At 67.8% G+C, this 24,288-nt stretch overlaps 1 protein-coding gene across 2 annotated transcripts; it reads right to left on the bottom strand.

Annotated features, from left to right (window-relative positions):
- Positions 1–131: 131 nt before the first annotated feature.
- CELSR2 (cadherin EGF LAG seven-pass G-type receptor 2) lies at positions 132–23,918 on the bottom strand. 2 transcript variants are annotated; one of them, XM_030473513.1, is made up of 35 exons: positions 20,384–23,918; positions 18,364–19,011; positions 16,532–16,754; positions 15,938–16,053; positions 15,582–15,670; positions 14,960–15,117; positions 14,215–14,378; positions 13,803–13,928; positions 13,328–13,491; positions 12,637–12,816; positions 12,393–12,506; positions 11,736–11,904; positions 11,268–11,409; positions 10,728–10,848; positions 10,454–10,637; positions 10,242–10,343; positions 9,604–9,698; positions 8,966–9,175; positions 8,261–8,444; positions 7,545–7,688; positions 7,192–7,441; positions 6,767–6,934; positions 6,093–6,219; positions 5,632–5,832; positions 5,179–5,353; positions 4,845–4,957; positions 4,677–4,753; positions 4,378–4,504; positions 3,645–3,767; positions 3,450–3,571; positions 2,836–2,900; positions 2,581–2,730; positions 1,868–2,050; positions 1,548–1,779; positions 132–864 (listed from the first exon to the last, which is right to left on the bottom strand). In XM_030473513.1, the coding sequence occupies exons 1-35, from the start codon at positions 23,916–23,918 to the stop codon at positions 837–839; spliced, it is 9,009 nt and encodes a 3,002-aa protein (XP_030329373.1). In that variant the 3' UTR covers positions 132–836. The 2 variants fall into 2 exon arrangements, with proteins under 2 accessions (XP_030329373.1, XP_030329374.1); XM_030473514.1 differs by having other exon boundaries at positions 386–683.
- Between the last annotated feature and the right edge of the window lie 370 nt (positions 23,919–24,288).

Genomic DNA, 24,288 nt, shown 5'->3' with positions numbered 1-24,288 from the left:
GCCCCCCCCCGGCCGCCTGCGGGGCCCCCGGAAGCCGGCGGTGAGCAGCGCCCCGAGGTGACCCCCCCGCTGCAAGGGGGACACTGAGGCACGGGGGGGGGGTGTCACCCCCCCAGGGACGAGGCAGAGGCTCAGGTCGGATTTTGCTTTAATTACAAAAGGTCTCATCATCAATAGGAAACCCCCCCGCCCACCCCAGCACCCAGGGGTCCCCCAGCACCCTCCCCACAGTGCCCCCCCCATGGGTGCCACCACCTGAGCCTCACCCCTGGGGGGGCATAATATTGATTCCCCACCTCATGGTGCCACCCCGCCCCAGTGTCACCATTGGGGGTGTCACCATGGGGGGGGGGTGTCAGCGTTGGGGGGGGGTCCCTAAATACCCTTTTTTTTGTATTTTCCATGTATTTTTTAAATAAAACCCTCCACCGGGCCCTGGGGGCTGCGGGTGATGGGGGGGGTCTGGGTGGGGGCACCCAATGCCAACACCCCCCCCACCCCAATCCAACAAGGTGCCAAGGGGTGGGGGGGTAAATCCCTGCCAGCATCCATAGTGCAATGGGGGGGTGTCCCCATGTCAGCCCCCCCCATCCCCATGACACCCCATCTCCTGGTGTGTGCCCCCCCCAGGCAGTGGCTCTGGGGGTGCCGCTGGTCCCCGTTAGATGGAGGTCTCGTCGCTCCTGGGGGGTGATGGACAGATGGACACATGGGCGTGGGGGGGGGAAAAAAGACAGGTGGATGCGTGATGGGGGCGAGGGGTGCAGGGTGCCCTCAGCACCCACAGCACCCAATGGGGGGATGGAGGTGGGGGGGGGAGCAGGAGCCCCCCCGGGTTAATGGAGGAAATTAAAGAACAGAAATCTGGGGGGGGGAGAGAAGAGGAGGGTTAGTGAGAGACCCCCCCGCGGCGCCCAATGGGTGCTGAATGGGCGCCCGGTGGGCACTGCTAAACCTGATGGGCACCCAACACCCGATGGATGGTCAATGGGCACCCAATGGACACACCGACACTCAATGGACACCCAACGGGCACACCAGCACCCAACGGGCAGTCAGTGGATGGCCAATGGGCACCCAGCAGGCACTCCAACACCCAATGAAGAGTCAATGGGTGCCCAATGGGCACACCAGCACCCAATGGACAGTCAATGGGCATGCAGTGGATGGTCAGTGGACACCCAATGAGCACCCAATGGACATACCAACAACCAATGGACAGTCAATGGGCACCCAGTGGGCACCGAATGGGCACACTAACACCCAATGGGCACCCAATGGATGGTCAATGGGCACCCAATGGACACCTAATGGACACACCAGCACCTAACGGACACACAATGGGTACACCAGCAACCAATAGGGAGTCAATGAGCACCCAATGGACACCCAACGGGCATGCTAAAACCCAATGGAAACACAGTGGCCACTCAACAGGCACCCCAACACCCAATGGGGAGTTGATGGACACCACCAGCCACCCTTGCACCCAGTGGGCACCCGATGGGCACCCACGGGCCCCCCGGCACCCATGGGCAGGCACTCACTCGGAGCCGGAGGAGTCCTCGTCCACGGTTCCGGCCTTGATGCTCATGGCGATGGGGGTGACGCCGCTGAGCTGCTCCTGGAGGCTCTGCCGCGGGCGGGGGGCAGCCGCGGGGCCCCCCCACCCCCCCTCACTGCCCGAGGAGGCGGCGGGGGGGGGCGCGGGGGGAGGCGCGGGGTGCTGGGTGCTGCCGCGCTCGCTGATGGGGGCCAGGCCCTTCTTCTTCAGGATCCCTGCATGGAGGGGGGGCATCACCCAGGGTGGGGGGGGCCAGCATTGAGGTGCCCCCCTCCCCATAGCGCCCCATAGCGCCCCATGTACCTTTGTTGGGGTGCGGCAGGGGCAGCAGCGGGGGGTCCCTGGGGGGGGCATGAGGGGGGTCGCCCCCCCCCGGCTCCACGCACAGGGTCCCGCTGCCCCCCCCCGGCCCCTCGCTCTCGCTCGCTGTGGTCATGAACTCCCCCGGCCAGTACGGGCAGCCCGGGGGGGGCACCCGGGCGTCACCTGCGGGAGGAGGGGGCGCTGGGTGGCGGGGGGGGTACCCCCCACACACACCGTGCCCCCCATTAGCGCCCAGCCAGGGCAAGAAATACCCCACACACACACGCTTGGTGGCCCCCATCAGCACAAGGGTGAATGACCCCCCCATACAAACTAGGTGCCCCCATCGGCACCCGAACAAGACGAGGGACCCCCCAATTCCCAGTGAGTGCCCCCCTGTGAGTGCCCAACCAGGGCAAGACACCCCCCTCATACACAGAGGGTGCCCCCATCAGCACCCAAACAAGGTGAGGGACCCCCCCAATACCCACTGAGTGCCCTCTTGACACCCTGATCAGGGTGAGGGACCCCCCCAAACCCATTGGATGTCCCCCATTAGCACCCCAGACCGGGTGAGACACCCCCCCATGCCCAGTGGGTGCCCCCACATGAGCACACACACAAAGTGAGGGACCCCCCCCACGCGCAGTGGGTGCCCCCATGTGCACTAAAGGACCCCCCCCCCCTCCCCGGGCGCCCGCGGGTGCCGTTACCGGGCCCGGGCGGCTCCGGGGGGGCGGCGCTCGGGGGGTCCCAGCCGGGCGGAGCCGCCTCATCCTCGCTGTCGGAGGAGCGGGAGGAGCCGGAGGAGCCGCTCGGATCCTCCTCCAGCGACAGGTCACTGTCCGAGTCCGTGTCGTGCTCTGGGGGGGGGCACCCGCGTCTGGGGGTGCCCGGGGACACCCCCCCCACCCCGCAGCACGGGGCTGAGGCCGGGCGCACTCGGTGCAGGGGTGACGGGGTCTTACCCTGCGGCTGGTCCGGGGCGTCCAGGAAGAGCCCCCCCGGGCTGCCCGCGAGCCCCGAGTCCTCCCTGCACAGCGGGAACCATGAACCACGGCACCGGCACCCACCAACCCGGCACCCACCAACCCGGCACCCACCCCTGAACCCACCCCGGCACCCGCCGACCCAGCACCCATCACCATGTGCTGTGCCACCGCCCATCGCCCCGTCACCCTGCCACTGTGCTACCACGCCAACCGTCATCACCCCATCACCCCGCCACCCCACTACACCACTGAGCTGCTGTGCCACTCACCAGCCCATCACCCTGTCACTCTCCCACCTCCACCCCACCATCATCATCATGCTGCCACCCCACCAACCCCTCACCCTGCCACCTTGCCACCCCAGCAGCCTGCCACCATGCCACCCCTCTATCCGTCCCCATCGCTCCCCCACCGTCACCCCGGCACCATGACATTGCACCCATCCTATCACCCTGTCACCCCCCTGCCACCCCACCACCCCATCACCCTGCCACCGTTCTTCCACCTCTACCCACCCCACGACCCCAGCACCCTAATACCGTGCCATTGCCGCCCCAGCACCCCCCGTCCCCCCCCCGCGCCCGCGGTACCGGCACACGAAGGGGATGTAGCTGTGGTGGCTCTTTGCGGTGCTGTGCAGGGAGGCGCTGGAGCCGCCGCCGGGCACCGGGTACAGCCGCCCCGCCACGTACGTGCTGTCCCCGCCATAGGCCTGCCATGGGGACGGGGACATCAGCGCCAGGGCTGGGGCTGCCCCCGGCCCCCCCGCGCCCCCCGGCACGCACCGCGGTGAGGGTGGACTTGGTGGCCAGCGCGGGGTCGGGGCTGCGCCGGCGGGTGCAGCTCAGCCGCAGGCTCCTCCGCACCTCCTTGCTCAGCACCACGCAGAACAGGAACACGAGGGGGCCCTGGGGCGGAGATGGGGGCACGTGGGCATGGGGGGGGCCCCCCACAGGGTGAGGGACCCCCTATACCCATTGTGTGCCCCACATTGGCACCCTAAATGGGGTGAGGGATCCCCGTGCACAGGGGCCATGGGGGCATGGGGGCACAGGGTTTATTGGGGGGTTACAGGGCTATGCGGAGGGGCATAAGGGTAATGGGGGTCTATGGGGATATGGGGTGGCACAAAGGGTGTAGGGGGGCTATGGAGGTATGTGCAGGGTATGGGGTGGGCACAGGAGTTATGGGGGCCACAGGGCGCATGGGGGGGGCCCATGGGGTATGGGGGTGCTATGGGGTATAGGGGAGTACGGGAGCACAGGGAGTATGGGAGGGCACAGAGGCTATGGGATTATGAGGGGCCCAGGTGGTAAGGGGGGACCATGGGGTATGTTGGGGACCAGGCAATATGGGGAGTCCAAGGCTTATGTGGGGGCGCAGGGACTATAGGGGCATGGGGGACCCAGGGGTATAGGGGATACAGGAGTGATGAGGGGTTATGGGGGGACTATGGGGGCACGGGAGGGCCCAGGGGCTGTGGGGGGCTATGGGGGGCTCCGGGGGCTGTGGTGTCACCTGGAGGCAGTTGTTGATGGCGAACAGGTAGTGGAAGAGCAGCGCGTCGCTGTTGACCGAGAGCAGCGCCAGGAGCCAGGCGAGGCTGGGCAGGGCCAGCAGCACCACGGCGGTGCGCAGCGCCGAGCTGGGGGCAGCGCTGCCCGTGACACACCGCGCCCGGCCCCGTACCCCCCTGCAGCCAGCGGCACCCCGACCTCCCTGCTACCCATGGCTGCCCCAGCACCCCATGTCCCACCACCACTCATGGGTGTCCCACCACCCCGTGCCCCCCACCCATGGGTGCCCGGCTCACTCACGCTGTGCCCTTCTTCTCGAAGCCCTGTGGGGTGGCACAAGTGGCCCTGGCCGCCAACACGAGGAAGAAGATGCTGACCTGGGTGGGGGGTGCAGAGGGGTGAGCAGGGACGGGGGTGAGCACCCATGGGTGCCCCGGGCACCCCCCACTGCCCTCACCCCACACTCACAGCCACGGCGCAGGCGATGGGCCCGGCCAGGCTCCAGACCAGGCTGTCGTGGATGGAGAGCCAGCAGAAGTCGGGGTTCCCGTAGCCCTGGGGGTCCAGCCCCACAGCCAGCCCTGGGGGCAGCCGCACGACTCAGGGGCGGGGCCAGCCGGGGGGCGTGGCCAGGGAGCAAGGGGTGGGACTAATGCGGGAGGGGCATGGAGCAGCCATAGGGCGGGGGGAGATGGGGTGCGCTTGGGGGGCGGGGCTGTGGTTTGGGTGCGGGGCGATACCCCAAGGGGCAGGGCTACGCGGTGTCAGAGGGGCGGGCTTGGGGGCACGGGTGGGTCCTGACCGGTGATGAAGGCGGGCAGCCCCCAGCCCAGCACGTGGTAGAAGCGCATGGGCCCGCGGTCGACGTGCCGGGGCTCGCTGCGGCGCCGGTAGAGGTGCAGCCCCTCGAGCAGCGCCCACCCCACGGCGCTCAGGTACAGGAACTGCAGCAGGATGGCCACCACTGTGCACGCCAGCTGCGGGGGGGACGGAGGCATTAGCCCTACACCCACCAGCACCCCAACCTGGGAGCTCCGCCCCCTTTGAGACCCGCACCCCCTTTAAGATCCCCCACCCCCTTTTATAGGTCCTGCCCCATAGAAGAGGCCCCACCCCCTTAAGAGGCCCCTCCACTTTGAGACACCCCCCCCACCCCTTTGAAAGCCCCACACCCTTTAAGAGGCCCCACCCCAAAAGTACCCACCCCCTGTGAGTCCCTCCCTCCCCAATCCCCCCTCCTTTCCCCCCCCCTCACCGGGCTGTCGGCCTGGTTGATGCCGAGCAGGAAGACGAGCTGCGCAAGCAGCAGCGCGGCGGCCGCGTGCCGGCGGATGCTGTGGCGGTTGGAGCGCGGCGCCCGCGGCCCGCCCAGCGCCAGCACGGCCAGCAGCAGCCCCGCCAGCCCCACGGCCAGCGAGCCGTACGTCAGCGCCGACAGCGGCAGGATCTCCCCGTTCTGCAGCACCGACAGCGCGCGTCAGCACGTGCCGGGTGCCGGCCGCGAGGCCAGGCCACGCCCCCCGCTAGGCCACGCCCCCGCCAGGCCACGCCCCTTCTCATAGCGCTGCCACTTGGGCCCGCCCCTTCTGCCAAGCCCCGCCCACAAACCCTTCCCCCGCCCCCTTAGCGCAAGCCCCGCCCCTTGGCTTCACACCTCCCAACCCCATGTGCTCCCCCCGTGCCCCCCCCCCCCCCCCCCGTGTCCCGGTGCGGCACCTCGCGGCGGGAGATGTCCATGAGCACGGCGAAGCTGGTCAGGTGGTGGCACTGGCAGCTCACGTGGCTCCGGTTGCGGAACACGACCTCACAGCCCCGCGCCGACCAACCGCCCGCAGCACCCGCCCTGCGCCCACACCGTCACACACCACCGGGACACCCACCGGGACACCCACCGGGATACCCACCAGGATACCCACCGCCACATACCTCCAGGACACCCACTAGGACACCCGCACAACGAGGACACCCGCGCAATGGGGACACCAACCACCCCACCAGGGACATCAACCCAGGGACCCCCAGAGCCACCCTCAACCACTGCCTGGGGACACCAACCACCCGGGGATACCCACCAGTGACACCCATTGGGGGTCACCCACCAGCACCCTCAACCACTGCCTGGGGACACCAACCACTGGGGGACACCCATCAGTGACACCCACTAGCACCTTCGGCCACCACCCGGTTCACCCATACGTCCAGGGACACTGACCACCACCATGGACACCCACTGGGGACACCCACTGGGGACACCCCCCAGTGACACCCATTGGGGTCACCCACCAGCACCCTCAGCTTCTGCATGGGGGCACCAACCACCCCTGTGGACACCCACCACGTGCCACCCGCTCCCATCAGACACCCCCCCCGTGTCCCTGTCCCCGTCTCACAGCAGGGAATGGTTCCAGAAGACGCAGATGGGTTTGGAGCGCTCCTGGGTCTCTAGCAGCTGGAACTGGAGGGTGATGGGCTGCTCCAGCGCCCGCGGCGCCCGCGCCCCCCCCGCATGCACGCTGATGCTCACCACCGGCGTGTTGATCACTGGGCGCTTCGGCACCCTGGGGGGCACGCAGGGTCAGGGGGTGCAGCCGGGCACCGGCACCCAGACACCCTGACACCATGATACCTGGACACCCCAACACCCCATTCTTGACATCCTGACACCCCAACAACCTAATACTCCGACACCCCAAAACCCTGACACCCCGACACTCTCACACCCTGACACTCCCCCACCCTGACACCCCATTCCTGGGGGTACCCTGGGGACACCTCCTGTCCCACACTGACGCCCTCCCTGGCCCAGGGCACCCACCTGAGGCTGCGCTTGTCGGTGTCGTACTGCTCGGGCAGCAGCCCGGCCAGCGTGCGGTAGATGATGACGCTGGCGATGGCCTGTCCCTCGCCCGGGGCCGGGTGGCGCTTGTGCCGGGTCACCAATGGCACCTCCTCCTCCTCGTCCTCCTTGTCCTCCTCCTCCTCCTCTTCATCCCCCTCCTGCTCCTGCTGCTGCTGCTGCCGCCCGCCCGTGCCCTGCGGTGGCTGCTCCCGCCCGGCCGAGGGGTCTGGGATGTGCGGGAGAGGATGGTGTGAGCCCTGCCAGCCCCATGGGCACACTGGGGCACCCCCAGCCCTGCCAGCCCCTGGCTGTGTCCCCCCCGGACTCACGCCGGCCGTGGGGGGCCCGGAACACGCTCTCGGGCAGGATGACGCTGGTCTCCAGGTCCGGCGGCTTCTCCCCCCGCAGCGCCTCGTACCGCGGCAGCCGTGCGCCCGCGGAGCTGCCCTTGTCCAACCGCACCACGGACACCACTGCGGCACCGGCACCGCTGGCACCGGTACCCACTGACACTGGTACCCACTGACACCAGCAGTGACACTGACACTGACACTGACGCTGGCACCCATGGACCCAGCACCCATGGACCCAGCACCCATGGACCCCAGCACTTGTAGACCTGGCACCCATGGACCCATCACCCATGGACCCCAGCATCCGTAGACCTGACACCCATGGACCCCGACACTCATGGACCCCGACACCCATGGACCCGACACCCATGGACCCCGACACCCATGGACCCGACACCCATGGACCCGACACCCATGGACCTGGCATCCATGGATCTGGCACCCGTGGACCCGGCACCCATGGACCCCATACACCACATCTCCTGAGCACACGCATTCCCAGGCATACACATCCCCTGGGCACACACGTCCATGTCCCCAGCACACACATGTCCCCAGGCACACACGTCGCTAAGCACATGTGTCCCTGTCCCTAGCACACGTGCCCCTGGGCACATATATGTCCCCTGAGCACATCCCCAGCACATACATGTCCCCACCAGCACCCCCCCGTGCCCGGCCGCGGCACTGACCGATGTTGGGGGTGACGATGGTGAAGGGGCTCAGGTAGGTCTGCGGCATGTTCTGCGCCAGGGCGCTGGCGTAGTCCTCGAAGTGCTTGAGCAGCCAGGCGGTGCCGCCCTCGGTCTGCTGGATCAGCTCCCAGTGCCGCTTCGTGCTGCTGTCCAGCAGCGCGCTGCCCACCCGCAGCAGGTTCTGCGCCACCGACACCGACACTGGCACCAGCACTGGCACCGGCACCAAACGGGCTCCACCGAACTCCCTCCCTGTGTGGGCACCCCTCGCCACAGTGTCCATCCCCCATCCCTCCTCGTGCTGCGCCCGTCACCCTGTGAATGAGCTTCCCAGCACCCCCCCATGCAGGTGCCCATTGCCCCAGCATCCATCCTCCTGCCTCAATCCCCCTCCTAGTTAAGGTGCCCATCACCCCAGCGTCCATCCTCATCCCCCAACCCCTTTTTCCCCCCACCATGGGTGCCCATCACCCAAGCGTCCATCCTCATCCCCCAACCCCTTTTTCCCCCCACCATGGGTACCCATCACCCTGGTGTCCATCCTCCTCCAACACCCCCTCTCCCATGGAAGGTGTCCATCACCCCAGCATCCATCCTCCTGCCCCATTCCCTCTCCCATTCAGCATGTCCATCACCGCAGCGTCGATCCTCCTCTGCCACCCCCTCTCCCCACGCAGCCCCCGGTGCCGCCCTGGCGGGTACCTCGGTGAAGTGCACGTCCTGCGTGGCCGCCAGGCGGAACCCGCGCTGCGCGCTCTCGTGGCGCAGCAGGCGCGTGGCCAGCGCGTAGACGAGGCGCAGGTCGCTGGCGAAGCCGAGCCCGGAGCCGCGCGTCGCCTCGTGCAGCTGCCGCGCAACGCGCCGCGACTGCGCCGGGTCCAGGCGCGACCCGTTCAGCGCCAACCGCTGCGCCTGGGCCGGGGGGGACGCACGGAACCGGGTGACCGCGGGGACACGGCACCCTGCGACCAGGCGGTGACACGGGGTGCGCTGTGCGCCCTCATGGGACACCGGCACCGCCCGCCTTCCGCGGGACATGGCACTGTGTGCCCTGCAGGGGACACCATCAACCCTCCCTGTGACACCGCCACTGCTGTCCCACCCTGTGCCCTCCTGTGACACCACCACCTCTGTGCCCTCCCAGTGACACCATCGCTGCTGTCTCCTCCGAGGGACACTGTCCCCTCCTGTCCCCTCCAGTGACACCGTCACTGCCATCCCCTCCTGCCCCCTCCAGTGACACCATCACTGCTGTCTCTTCTGAGGGACACTGCCCCCTCCTGACCCCTCTGGTGTCACCGTCCCCCCTGCCCCCCCGTGTCCCCAGCCCTGGCACTCACCCATGCACGCAGGGGGGCAAAGGCGAGGGAGCTGCAGTTGAAGAGGTTGGGGGGCAGCCACCCCCTGTGCTCATCACAGTGCCGCAGCGCCGTGCCTGCGTGTCCCCAGCGTATCACTGCCGGGGCCACTGCTGGACACCCAGCACAGCCCCAGCACAGCCCCATCCCACCAGCGCCACCACCGCGGTGTCCCCCATCCGCCCCATCCCAGCTCTGCCACGACCATGTCAACCCTATCCCCATCCCAGCAGTGCCACCACACTGCCACTCCTGTCTCAGCCCCATCCTACTGATGCCACCATGGTGTCACCTCCCTCTACCACCTCCACCTCCCTAGCTCCGTCCCAGCAGTGCCATCAGTGTCATCATGTCCCAGTGGTGCCACCACAGTGTCACCTCCCAGCCCCAATCCCAGTGGTGCCACAGTGGTTGTCACCTCCCCCATCCCCTCCCATCATTGCCACCACAATGTCACCCCCTTCTCAGCCCCATCCCAGCCATGCCACCACCACATCATCCCCCTCCCCTGTCCCAGCAGTGCTACCATGTCCATGTCCCCCCACGCAGTGGTGTCCCCCCAGTGCCACCACTGTCCCCATCCCCGTGGTGCCACCCCCTGTCCCCGTGTCCCCACCTACCGACAGACCCCCTGGGGCAGGGGGCGGCCGCGGGCAGCCCGAAGCGGGTCCGGGGCCACCAGATGCTGCTCTCGATGGCCCGGGGACAACTGTCATAGTTCACTGCGGGGCAGAGCGGGGTCACAACGGGACAGCGGTGACACCCGGCCACCGGCACCCGGGGTGACAGCGGGTGGCAGCGGTGAGGGCAGCGCGGGGTCACTGTCACCCACCTTCGCAGCCGCCGGCCGTCACCTCAGCGAAGGGGTTGTCGCAGCGGTCGCAGTGGCGCCCGATGACACCGGCCTTGCAGGGACACTGCCCCGTGGTGGCGTCGCAGCGCCGCGACAGGGAGCCGGTGGGGTAACACTCGCAGAGCAGACAGGAGCCGCTGCCCGGCGGGCGGTAGTGGTTCTCCTGGGGGGGGGAACGGGGGTCACCGTGCGCTGGGAGCCACCACGGGGGGACAGGGGCAGGGCCAGGGACAGGGGCAGGGCCAGGCCCCACCTTGCAGCGACACTCGCCCGTGGTCTTGTTGCAGTCGGGGTCGAAGCCTTTGGCAGTGTCACAGTTGCAGGGGCCACACGTGGGGTGTCCCCACCAGCCCCGCGGGCACGGCTGCGCCTCCCTGCACCAGGGACACCGCATGGAACCGCGTGGCACAGGGGGACACCGTGTGGCACCGGCACCCTGCCCCTTCCACGCGCACCCCCTGCCCACCGAGGCAAGGGCTCACACGTGCGTGTGCACACACGTGTGCACACGCATGTGAACATGCACATGTGAACACACACATGTGCACGCGCACACACATGTGTGTGCCAGGCGCCCCTCGCACCAGCACATGCCCGGTGGGGACATGGGGTCATGGGGACACAGGGACACAGGCACAGGGGGACAGGGGGATGTGGGGACACAGGCACAGAGGGATAGGGGGATGTGGGGACACAGGGACAGGGGGACAAGGGGACACAGGAACATGGGGACACAGGGACATAGGGACACAGAGACATGGGGACAAGGGGACATGGGGACACGGGCACTGACCTGTGCTCGCAGTAGGGCCCGAAGTGGCCCTGGGGACAGTGGCACATGTAGCCATGCATGGAGCCGGGCTGGGGGGCGCAGGTGGCCGGGGGGTGGCACGGGTTGAGGGCACACGCGCTGACACAACTGTCCCCAAAGTGCCCTGTGTGTGACAGGGGGGGAGTGGGTGTCACTGGGGAGGGGGCAGTGCCATGGGGATGGGGGCGGTGGTGTTGTGGGGAGGGTGACAATGGGGTGGCAGCAGCAAGGGGGTGGCGGCGACCTGGGGATGGTGACAAGGGGGGGACAGTAATAAGAGGGTGGCAGGGTCCTGGGGACAGTGGCAGCGTGGCCATGCCTAGATGACAGTGACAATAGGGGTGGAAGTGCCTTGGGGACAGTGGCAGGGCTGGTAGTGACCAGGGTGGGTGGCAGTGCCCAAATGACAGTGAGGGGGTGTCAGTGCCCGGGGGCCGTGTCCCCACTCACCCGGGTGGCAATGGCAGGTGACGGTGTCCCCGTGGCCGGTGCAGTCGCTGTGGGGGGGACAGGGCCCCCCAGCGCAGGGGTCGGGCAGGTCACAGCCCGTGGTCACAGCCACCCGCGACACCGCGGCCACACGCAGTGCCCCGGCGCCCGCCTCGCCCAGATGCAGGCCCTGGCACCGACAGTGGCACCGACAATGTCACCATCAGTGTCACCAACAGTGGCACCAGCAGTGACACCGACAATGTTGCCATCAGTGTCACCAGCACCACCACTGGGCCTCAGTTTCCCTCACCAGAGCCCAGGACCCCCCTGTGCCACCCCATACCCCCCCCCAGGAGTTCCACCCTGTCCCCATCCCTATGCCCAGACCCCTTGGTTACATCCCTGTGTCCCCACACGTATCCAATGGCCCCATTCCCTGTGCTCACATCCCCATCTGATGTCCCCACGCCATGGCACAGTCACCTGTCCCATGCCCCCTTGTCCGTACCCCTGTGCCCCCTGGCCCCGTGGCTTATGCCCATTCCCCATGCCTCTGTCCCCATTCGATGCCCCCATGACCTGTGCCTATGGCCCCATGTCCCCACCACTGTGCCCATGTCCCCACACCCTGTGCCATGTCCCCAAGCTCCCCCTCCCCGGCGTCCCCACACGTACCTGCATGCAGCCACGGAAGCCCTGCTCCACGGTGCCCCCATCACCTGGCAGCCCCCCCATGCTCAGTGTCTGCAGCTGCAGCTCCCCCAGCTCCAGGGACACGTCAGCCACCGCCTGCAGGACAGGGACACCCCTGGTGGTACCATGGGGAGAGGGGGGGCACAGGGACACCCATAGGTGCCCATAGGGAGCAGGGGGGCACAGGGACACCCATAGGTGCCCGCGGGGAGGGGGGAGCGCTCACCTGGTACCGGCCGTAGTCGCAGCCCAGGCGCAGGCGGGCGGGCCCCGGCGCCCCCCCCCGCTCCAGCCCCAGCTCCACCTCGTGCCAGTGGCCGTCGCTGACCCGCGCCTGCGGCAGCCGCAGCCGGGCCAGGGGGGACCCCCCCCGCCACAGCCCCGCCTCGGGCCGGCCCTCCGCCAGCTGCGGGGGGTCACGGGAACAGGGCGATGACCCCCCCATGGCAGCAACCCCCCATGGCAATACCCCGCATGGCAATGACGCCCCCTACGCCAATACCCCCCCATGCCAGCAACCCTCCCATGCCAGTACCCCCACCATGGCAACACCCCCTATGGCAGCACCCCCCCAAGGGCAGGATGCCCCTTAGCAATACCCCCCATGGCAACACTTCCCCTATGGCAATAACCCCCGATAGTAACACCTCCACTATGGCAACACCCGCCCAGGGTAGCACCCGGCCATGGCAACAACCCCTCTGTGGCAACACCCCTGTGGTAAGAACCCCCCCAGGGCAACAACCCCCCAGGGGTGACACCCCCACCAAGGACAGTAAAGCCCCAAGGCCAGGACCCCCCTTGGCAATACCCCCCCAAAGCAAATACCCCCCCATGGCCATAGCCCCACCCGGGCAAGCCCCTCTGTGTCCCTCGCCCCGTGTCCATCCCCGCCGTGTCCATCCCCCCGCACGCACCTGGACGCTGATGCTGAGCGGCGGCGCCGCCGCCCGCAGGAGCAGCCCGTGCGGGTGCCGGGTGCGGAACATGACCCGCAGCCGCCAGGGCAGGGCCAGGGGCAGCGCCAGCCCCGCCCAGGACACGCGGCTGCTGCCCTCGAACCGCTGCGGGGCGCCCACCTCTGCGGGGACACGGCCATGGGGCGGGGCGGGCACCCGGACCCACAGGGACCCCCCCATGGACCCCCCATGGACCCCCCCGGACCCTCCTTGGACCCCTCATGGACACCCCGGACCCCCCATGAACCCCCCATGGACCCCCATGGACACCCCATGGACCCCTATGGACCCTCCATGGATCCCCCATAGACCCCCCGTCCCCCCCATGGCCCCCCATGGACCCCTATGGACCCCCCGTGAACCCCCATGGACCCCTATGGACCCCTATGGCCCTTCCATGGCCCCCTATGGCCCCCCCGTGGTCCCCCGGTACCTTCCTGGCAGGTCCTGCCCCCGAAGCCCGTGGGGCAGCGGCAGCTGAAGCTGTCCCACTCCTGCTCGCAGGTGCCCCCGTTGTGGCATGTGTCGCTGTCACACAGTGGCCTCTTGGCAGGACACCCTTGGGGACACACACACATGTGGGGTTATGGGGCTTGTACACCTCCCCCCGTATCACCCCATGATCAACCAGCCCTGGATCAACCAGCCCCATGGCCCCACAGAGGGGCACCGGGACCCTCAGGCTATGGGTCCCCAAGTGCCCAAGGCCGCTCACCAAGCCCACAGCATAGTGACATCCCCAGACCCCCACCCAGCCCCCCACTCCCCACCCCATGCCCAATGGGTGCAGCCCCCCCCATGCGCCCCTGCCCCCCCCAGCCCCACACCCTGCCCCCCCCCCGCACCGGGCAGGGTGCCGTTGTTGGCGATGAAGGCTGCCATGTCCACGGGGCGCTGGTCGATATGCAGGTGCCTCATGCACCCCACGAAGTGGCGGCTGCGGATGGGGAAGCTCTCGGGCAGGGTGGGCACCCCCCCCAGCAGCAGCGGCCCCGTCAGGTCCAGCGACCTGCGGCACCCACCAGCACCATGAGGGACCCTGGGGGACCCCATAGGAGCCGCCCCCCCCCCCAATGCGTGGGGACCCCCAGGGACTCCCAAGGGACCCCCTCCCCCATGGGGACACCAAGGGACCCCCCAGAGGCACCCCACCCAAGGGATACCCAAGGGACCCCCAAGGGATGTCTTTACCCATGGGGACCCTGAGGGACCCCCGAGGGACCCTCTCACCCCAGGGGACCCCAAAGGACCCCTCACCCACCCCCCAATGCATAGAAACCCTATGGGACCCTCCTCCCCCATGGGGACCCCCAAGGAATCCTCCCCACCCCTAAGGGACACCCCAACAGCCCCCAATGCATGGGAACCTTAAGGGACCCCCCTCCACCTATGGGGACCCTGAGAGACTCCCAAGGGACTCCCTCACCCGTGAGGACCCCAAGGGACCCATCAACCACCACCCAGTGCCTGGGGACCCCCAGGGATGCCCCCCACCCATGGGAACCCTGAGTGACCCTCAAGGGACGCCCCACCCAGCGCCCAAAGTCCATGGGGACCCCAAGGGCCCCCCCGGCCCGGCCCCCCCCGCACTTCTTGGTGCCGTTCTGGGTGCCCTGCGCGGCGCAGGAGTAGTTGCCGAGGCGGGCGCCGAAGCGCAGCGCCAGCCCCGTGTCACAGTCATCCACCGTCACCACGGCCACCTTCTGCTCCGAGGGGCCCTGCGGCAGCCCCGCGCGGCCCAGCACCGGCTGCGGGCACCCTCAGCACGGGGGCCGGCCCCACAGCCCCGCACCCCACAGCACCATGGCCCCACTGCCCCAGAGCCTTCCCCCCCTCCTCACCCTCCTCCTTCCCCCAGCCTGCTCCATCCATCCTCCATCCATCTCTCCATCTCCCCATCCCTCCACCCTCCACCCATCCCTCTCTCCATCCCTCCATCCCCCCATCCCTCCATGCATCCACCCATCCATCCATCCATCCCTCCCTCTCTCCATCCCTCCAAACCCCCTCCCTGCAACTTTGTCCCCCCCAAACCTCTTCTCTGCTCCCTCTATCCCTTTGTCCCCCCCAAACCCTCACCCCACTCCCCTCCATCCCTCTAACCCCCACCCTCCATCTCTCCATCCCTTCTCCCTCCATCCCCCCAAACCTCCTCCCTCCAACCCTTCATCCCTCCAAGCCCCCCCCCTCTCCCCATGTGTCCCCCCCTCACCTTGTTGTAGTAGTGGAGCTGGACGCGGTGCCACTGCCCGTCGCTGACACCTCCCGGCACGAACGGGGACACGGTGGTGGTGGCCTCACCTGCGGGAGCAGCGGCTGCGGCAGGCGCGGGGGGGCGCGGGGGGGCCGGGGGCGTGCAGGGGATGCGGTGCCCGGGATGCACCAGGGGAAGCAGTGCCAGAGATCCAGTGCCAGGCAGTGCCCGGGTGCAGTGCCAGGGACATAACACATGGATGCAGTGCCAGGGGTGTGTGACCCAGGGCTGCAGTGCCAGGATGTGATGCATGGGCTGCAGTGCATGGGCTGCAGTGCTGTGCAGTGCTGTGCAGTGCTGTGCAGTGCCGGTACCTGCCGAGAAGGTGAGCTGCAGCTGCTCGCTCACGATCTCCAGTGCCACGAAGTCGTGCTTCTCGTTGAAGCGCCCGTTGTAGAGCAGGAGCCCGTCCCGCTCCCTCGTGGCGAACCTGGCGCAGGGACAAGCGTCAGGCTCTGCCCGGCCCCCCCGGCCCCCCCAGCGCCCCATCGCCCTGCAGCCGGGGGCACACCAGCACCCGGCACCCCACTGCCCCCGTGCCAAGGGGCCACCCCCACCCTATTGCCCCCACCCCAGATGATGCCAGTGGGGCACCCATTACCCATATCCCACCCCCGTATCCCATTGCCTGTGGGGCACCTGTAACCCCACAGCCCAGATGATGCTCACAGGACCCCACCACCCCCCCACACCCAAGTGCCCCATCTGATGCCAAGGAGACCCCCATGACCCCATACCCCACTAACTCAGGTGATGCCAACAGGGCACCCATCATCCCCCACCCCAGATGATGCCCATGGGACACCCGTATCCCCATATCCCATTGCCTATGGGGCAACCATCACCCCACACCCCATCTGATGCCCGTGGGGCCCCCATCCCATGGCCCGTCCCCCCCCGGTGCTCACGTGAGGGCGAGGGTGAAGTGGAAGCGCTGGCGCAGGCCGCGGAAGGTGAGGAAGGAGCGGGGGGGGAAGCTGCGGGTGCTCATGGTGCAAAAGGGCTTCTCGTAGTGCCCGGGGGGGCACTGGCAGCGGAACCCCCCCAGCAGCAGGTTGAGGCAGGTGCCCCCGTTGCGGCAGACTCCGGGCGTGCAGCGGCCCCCCCGGGCCGAGAGCTCACAGCGCTCCCCTGCGGGAGCCCCCGATGGCACCGGCACCCCCAACCCCCAACCGGGGGGTGCAGGGGTGGGAATCCCCCCCCCCCATCAGAGCAGCTCCAGCCCCAGCCCCGTCACCCTGGCAACCGCCTCCCGTTGCCATGGCAACCCAGGCATCCCCTCCCCCGCCCGCTGGCACCCCCCACCCCGTGGGCATTGGGGGGGTCCCCAGAGAGGGGGGATGTCCCCAGTGCCACCCATGGGGTGGGTGTCACCCCCCTCAGGCCACTGCGGTGGGCACAGGATGTCCCAGCACCCCGGGGTGTCCCCATGCTCTGCCCCAATGATGTCCCCGTGTCGCTCCCCCCGGGACATCCTGCAGGGACCTCACTGGGGTGGGGGGACAAAGGGAAAGGAGGGAGACATGGAGGGGATGGGGGGGACAGAGGAGGGGGAATGGGGAGAGGGCAGAGGGTGATGGAGAGAGGAGGGGGATGGTGGAGGAGGAGGAGAGGAGGAAGATCAAAGTGCTGGAGACAAAGGGGAGGAGTGAGGGAGGGAGGAAGAAAGGGTGGAGGAGGGATGGAGGCAGGATGGATAGAGGGATGAAGAATAAAGGATGGAGGAGGGATGGAAGGATGAAGGATGGAGGGAGGAACGATGGAGGGAAGAAGGATGGAGGGGGATGGAGGAGGGGTGGCAGGAGGAAGGATGGAGGAGGGATGGTGAGTGGAGGGTGGCTGACAAGGACAGCTGAGGAAGGAACGGACGGTGGAAGGCTGAAGGGGGCAGGATGAAGGGATGACCCCCATGGATGGTCGAGAGTCAGCAGAAGGGATGGATGAGGTGAGGACTGGGATGAAAGCTGATGGGGATGGATGGTGGAGGGAGACTAAAAGGTACAGACGATGGCGGGATGAAGGGATGATGGGGACAGAGGATGGAGGACTGAGGGGCATGTGGTGGAAGGGTGATGGGGATGGATGATGGAGAGGGATGGAGAGCTGGAGGGAAGGAGGAAACAGGGACAATGGGGATGGCTGATGGGGAGACACTTGAGGAAGGGATGATGAAGATGGACACCAAGAGGAAGGTCTGGATGGAGAATGGAGGGGTGCAGAGGAGCTGGAGGAAGGAGGAACATCCGATAAGGGGAAGATGAATGGGAGCTGGCGGAAGGGATGGACACCAAGAGGAAAGATGGATGGAGGGCTGCGCAGGATCTGGATGAAGGGATGGTAGAGGGACATCCAAGAAGGGGAAGATGAAGCTGAATGAAGGGATGATGAAGATGGATACCAAGAGCGCTATGGAGGAGCTGTATGAAGGGACAATGGAGGGACATCTGATAAGGGTAATATGAAGGTGAGCTGGATGAAGGGATGACGAGGACAGACACCAAGAGGAAGAGATGGATGGAGGGCTACAGAGGAGCTGGATGAAGGGATGATGGAGAGGAGCAGGCTGAAGGGATGCTGAGGATGGACACAAGAGGGAGGATGGATGTAGGATCTGGATGAGGGGATGCTGGCAGGACACCCAAGAGGGGGATGATGAAGAGGAGCAGATTAAAGGGATGCCGGGTCAGGCAAGGGGCCAGGCCCCGCCGGGGGCTGAGGGGGACCCGGGGCCGGTTCTCACCGGTGAAGTCCTCGTGGCACTCGCAGGTGAAGCCGCCCTCGCGGCTGCGGCAGCGCCCGTGCCCGCCGCAGGGGCTGGAGTAGCAGAGGTCGATCTCGGTCTCGCAGTAGTCGCCGGTGAAGCCGGGCGGGCAGCGGCAGCGCAGCCCCGTCACCGGGTGGATGGGCCGGAAGAGGATGGTGTCGGAGGCCAGGAAGGGCGCGGAGCTGTCGAACTGCAGCACGGACACGCAGCGCATGTAGTTCTCGCAGGGCTCGCGCAGGCAGATGTTGTCGTCGAAGGGCAGGACGCGCTGCGCCGAGATGGAGGCCAAGAGCGAGCGGTTGAGGTAGAGCCGTTCCTGCAGCTCCTCCGAGGAGAAGAAGCGGGCGGCGGGCGCCGGGGCCGGCGGCAGCAGCACCGAGAGGCTGACGTTGAGGATGCGGGCGCTGCCCACGTCCGTGTCCGCCTGGATGTTGAAGAGGACGACGCGGTGGCGCGGGGTGGCCAGCACGGCCGCCACCCCCTCCAGGAAGCGGCTGAGCAGCGGCGACAGGAACCGCTCCTGGGACATGTCGGCCAAGCGCAGGGTGATGCTGTTGCTCAGCATCTCGTCCGTGATCACCGTCACCCGCAGCGTGCACTGGGCTGTGGCGCTGTGGACACCGTCTGTGGGCGGGGGGGGCACGATGGAGGGTCAGCACCGGGCACCACGGGAGGGGGATGGTGGTGGTGATGGGCACCCATCCCATGCGGCCACCATGGGATGAGGACGGTGCAGTGAGGATGATGGTGGTGGTTATGGGGCACCTGTCCCACATGGTCATCATGAGATGGGGATGGAGGTGGTCATGGGGAAACCATCCCGCATGGGCATCATGAGATGTGGACAGTGGGATGGGGATGGTGGTGGTGATGGGGCACCCATCCCATATGGCCACCACAGGATGGGTGTGGTGGTGGTGATGGGGCACCCATCCCGCATGGCCACCATGGGACAGGGTTGATGGTGGTGATGGGGTGTCCAACCCGTGTTGCCACCACGGGGTGGGGGTGGTGAGATGGGGACAGCAGCGCTGGGGTATCCCAGCACAGTGACCACCACGGGATGGGGGCAGAGGGATGGGGATGGTGCTGGCTGCGGGATGTCCGTCCTGTGTGACCACCCTGGGACATGGACAGCCAGGGGAGCGTGGGGACAGCCGGGGGGGCACCGGCGGGGGCACCGGTGGGGACAGCGGGGGGTGGCGGGGCCGGGGCTCTGCCGGTGGCCGGTGCCGGGGGGGGGTGACGTTGCCATGGCTGCGGCCGCGGGGGCCCGGCTATGGCCGGAGCCTTTGTTCCCCTCCTCAGGGCCCCACGCTATGGGGGGGGCCCAGCCTGGCCATGGGGAGTCCCTTTGTGCCCTGCGCCCCCCCCCCCCATGTGCAGCTGGAGTGGGGACCCCCCCATGGAGAGAGGGGAGTGCCACGACCCCCCCAATACACACACACTGTATGTGTGCCCCCACCAACCACACTCATTGGGGTGCTACAACCCCTCCCCGTCCCGTGCACACAGCAGGCTCTGCCCCCCCAAATACAGGTCCAGGCTCTGCACCCCCCTAAACACATGCAGTGGGTCCTGTCCCCCCCAAAACACACACAACAAGGAGCCAGGACCCCCCCAAATACACACAGTGGGTCCTGCCCCGCCCAAACACACACAACCAGGTGCCAAGACCCCCCAAAATACACACAGTGGGTCCTGCCCCCCAAAACCCTGCTACAGGGTCCTGAACCATCCAGACCTCCGCCAAAACATGCAGTGGGGTGCATACCCCACACACACCCCAGGGCTGAGAGAAGGAAAAGAGGGTGCTCCAATGTGCTGTCTGGGGTGGGAGGGGCACAGCATCCGCATCACCCCCCACATCCAGATGGGGATGGTGGGACCCCGAAGCACCTCATCTCGATGCACAAGGAGGGGCGGGGGGCACCCACAAGGGCTTCCCCAGCCCCAAACCTTGACTCTTCCCCCCCCCCCCCCATGGGGGTCTTACCCGAGACAGAGACCCTCATGACGGCCTCGAGCGGGCGGTTGTTGTCCAGGGCCGGGCTGAGGCGCAGGTCCCCGCTGCGCGGGTCCAGCAGCACCAGGTTGAGCTCGTTGCCCTGCTCGAAGGCGTAGGTGAGGCTGTCAGAGACGTCGGGGTCGTGGGCCGGGACGCGGCCGATGACCCCCCCGGGGAAGCTGCCCGAGCGGTTGGTGATGTAGTTGTTGAAGAGGATCTCGAAGTTCTTCAGCTGGGGGCTGTTGTCGTTGGCGTCGCGGAGGCGCACGTGGACCGTGGCCCGGCTGACCAGCGGTGCCGACGTGGCCTGGACCACCATCACATACTCGGCCTTGGACTCGTAGTCCAGGTCGGCCAAGGCGGTGAGCTCGCCGGAGAAGATATCCAGCTGGAAGACCTCGGGGATGTTGCCCTCCACGATCTGGTACATGATCTGTGCGTTGGTGCCCTCGTCGGGGTCGGTGGCCGTGATCCGCGCCACCACCAGCCCGATGGGGCTGTTCTCCTCCACAAAGATGTCGAACTCATCGCGCTCGAAGACGGGCGGGTTGTCGTTGACGTCCAGCACCGTCACTTGGATCTCAACCGGCGTCCGCCGCGCCGGGACCCCCTTATCGACGGCGAACGCCCTCAGCGAGTACAGTGGCACGTTCTCCCGGTCCAGGCGGCGCAAGGTGCGGACGATGCCCGAGGTGGACTCGATGATGAAGTCGCCGTCCCCATCGTCGCCCCCTTGGAAGGTGTAGAAGACGCGGCCGTTGAGTCCCGAGTCGCGGTCGGTGGCCGAGACCTGGAGGACGCTGGTGAAGGTGGGCACATCCTCGTAGATGGAGCCCTGGTAGGAGTCGCGCAGGAACTGGGGCGCGTTGTCATTGACGTCGCTCACCAGGATCTCCAAGTAGGTGGTGTCGGACTTCTGCGGGATGCCGTTGTCCCGTGCCGTGATGGCCAGGGTGTAGGAGACCTGGTCCTCGTAGTCCAGCTCCATCTGGGTGGTGACGGCGCCCGTGTCGGCGGCGATGCAGAACTGGGGGATGCTGTCCTCCATCAGGTAGGTGATGCGGGCGTTCTCCCCCGTGTCCTCATCCGTGGCGCTGATCACCACCACCGTGGTGCCCACCGGCCGGTCCTCGTTGACGTTGACGGTGTAGTGGGAGCTCTGGAAGACGGGCCGGTGCGTGTTGGCATCGGTGACGTTGACGACCACGTGGGCCGTGTCGTGGCGGGTGCCGTCGGAGGCGGCGATGGTCAGGAGGTACTGCCGCTCCAGCTTGTAGTCCAGGGGCAGGGCGAGGGAGATGAGCCCGCCGCCGCTCTGGCTGGTGATGGAGAAGCGGTTGCGGGTGTTGCCGCTGGAGATCTGGTAGGTGATGACGCTGTTGGCGTCGCGGTCCACGGCGGACACGGTGAGGACGCTGCTGCCCACGGCCGCGTCCTCGTTCAGGCGGGCGCCGTACTCGCGCTGCGTGAACTCGGGGCTGTTGTCGTTGACGTCCAGGATGGTGACGGTGACGCTGGCTGAGGAGGCCATGGGGGGGGTCCCCTGATCCTGCGCCTCCACCCCAAAGCTGTAGAAGTCCACGGCCTCCCGGTCCAGCTCGGAGGCCACCACAATCCAACCGGTGCTGTTGTTGATGGCGAAGGGGAAGCCAGTGCCGGTCTCCAGGAGGGTGTAAACCAACCGGCTGTTGTCCCCTGAGTCGGCGTCGATGGCTTGAACGTGGATGACAGAGTATCCCACGGGCACGTTCTCCAGCACGGTGGCCTGGAAGGGCGTGCTCACGAAGATGGGGGCGTTGTCATTGACATCCAGCACCTGAACGGTGACCAAGCCGCTGATGTTGGAGAGGGGCGGGCGGCCGCCGTCCTGCGCCCGGATGCGCAGGGTGAACTCCTTGCTGACCTCGTAGTCCAGGGGGCTCACCACGTCCAGCGCCCCCGTCTGCGCGTCGATGTAGAAGTGGCCGCGGGTGTTGCCGCTGACGATGCTGTAGTGCACCAGCGCGTTGCTGCCCTTGTCGCGGTCGGTGGCCGTCACCCGCAGCACGGCCGCGGTGGGCGCCGTGTCCTCGGGGACTTGCGCCACGTACCGCTTCTCGCTGAACTGCGGCGCGTTGTCGTTGTCGTCCTCCACTGCGATGAGCACCGTGGCCGTGGCGCTGCGGGGCCCCGGCTCCTGGCCCTGATCCGTGGCCTCCACCAGCAGCTCAAAAGCTTCCACAGCCTCGCGGTCCACGGGTCCACGGGTGCGGATGACGCCGGAGCGGGGATCGATCTCAAACACCTCGTTGGCGCCGCCGCTGTTGAGGAGCCGGTAAAGGATGTTGGCGTTGGGGCCGGTGTCGCCGTCGGTGGCGCGCACCGTCAGCACCTCGTAGCCCACCTCCAGGTTCTCCCGCACGCTCTCCCGGTACTCGGCCTGCTCGAAGGCCGGGTCATGGTCGTTGGTGTCGGTCACCGTCACCGTCACCGTGGCCATGGCGCTGCGCCGCGGCGTGCCGTGGTCCGTGGCTGTCACTCGGAACACGTGGGTGCTCTTGCTCTCGCGGTCCAGCGGCGCGGCCGTGGTGACGGCGCCAGTGACGGGGTCCATGGCGAAGAGCCCGTCGGAGCGGCTGTCAAACAGGGCGGCCATGGCGTAGTGCAGCCGACCTGCCTCGCCCGCGTCCGGGTCCAGCGCCGACACCCGCAGCACCGGCGTTCCCGATGGCCGGTTCTCCTCCACCGACGCCTGGTAGCTGGAGGGCTGGAATTGCGGCACCGTGTTGGGGCTGCGGCGCCGGCGGAGCCCTGTGGGATTGGGGTCCCCCATTTCCCTGGTGCCTGGGGTCTTCCCGGTGTCCCTGGGCGCTTTCCCAGTGTCTGCAGTGCATCCAGTGTCCTTGGGGACCAGAGTGCTCCCGGTGGCCCCAGTGCTCCCAGTATCCCCGGTGTCCATCACATCCCTGGTGCTCCCGGTGCCCATGGGGGTGTTGATGTTCCCGGTGTCCCCATTAGGCCCAGTATTCCTGATGCTTGAAGTGTCCTGGAGGACTTGGGTCCTCCCAGTGCCACCAGTGCTCCCAGTGCTCCCGGTGTTCCCGGTGCCTCCGGCGTCCACAGTGTCTCCAGTGCTCCCGGGGCCTCTGGTGCTCCCGGGGCCTCCAGTGTCTCCAGTGCTTCCCGTGCTCCCAGTGCCTCCAGCGCCCCCGGTGTCTGCAGCGCCCCCGGTGCCTGCAGCATCCCCGGTGCTCCCGCTGCCTCCACGGCCTTGCCCCGCTCCGGCGCTGCCGATGCCTCGGTCCCCGCCGGCAGCGCCGCCGCAGCCGGTGCTCGGTGCGGGCGCGGCGCCGCCGCTGTCCCCGGTGCCGCCGGCGGAGCTGCCGCTGTCCCCGGTGCCGGCGCGGGGCCGCAGGAGCGGCAGGGGCGGCGCGGGCGGGCAGGTGCCGGTGCCGGTGCCGGTGGCGGGTCCCGGCGCGGGCAGCAGCAGCAGCAGCAGCAGCAGCACCGGGAGCACCGGGCGGCGCGCGGGCGCAGCGCCCATGGCCGGTTGCTGCCGCCGGTGCCCGCCGAGCCCCGCGCGCGCCCGCCGGGGCGGGGCCCGAGACTGCACCGGGATCGCGCCGCGCTTAAAGGAGCCGCCGCCGCCCCCCCCCCCCGGGCACCGGCGGGAGGGGGAGCGGAGGGGGAGGCACACCCGGAGCAAACGCGTGTGCGGACCGCGCGGGGGGGGGGGGGGCACCCGCTCTGCACACGCGGAGCACACACATGTAAAACGCACACACATGTAAAACGCACACGTGCACCTTGCACGTAGGCACAGCACACGCAGCGCGCGCACACGGGCTGTGAACATGTGATGCTACACACGCAGAGAGCACACGTGTGGGTTGTGCACATCCTCTACACACAGA

This window comes from Strigops habroptila, chromosome 18 (genome assembly GCF_004027225.2).
Source record: "Strigops habroptila isolate Jane chromosome 18, bStrHab1.2.pri, whole genome shotgun sequence".
NCBI lineage: Eukaryota > Metazoa > Chordata > Aves > Psittaciformes > Psittacidae > Strigops > Strigops habroptila.
Note: the sequence above shows the minus strand (reverse complement) of the source record. Positions and strands in the feature narration are given on the sequence as shown.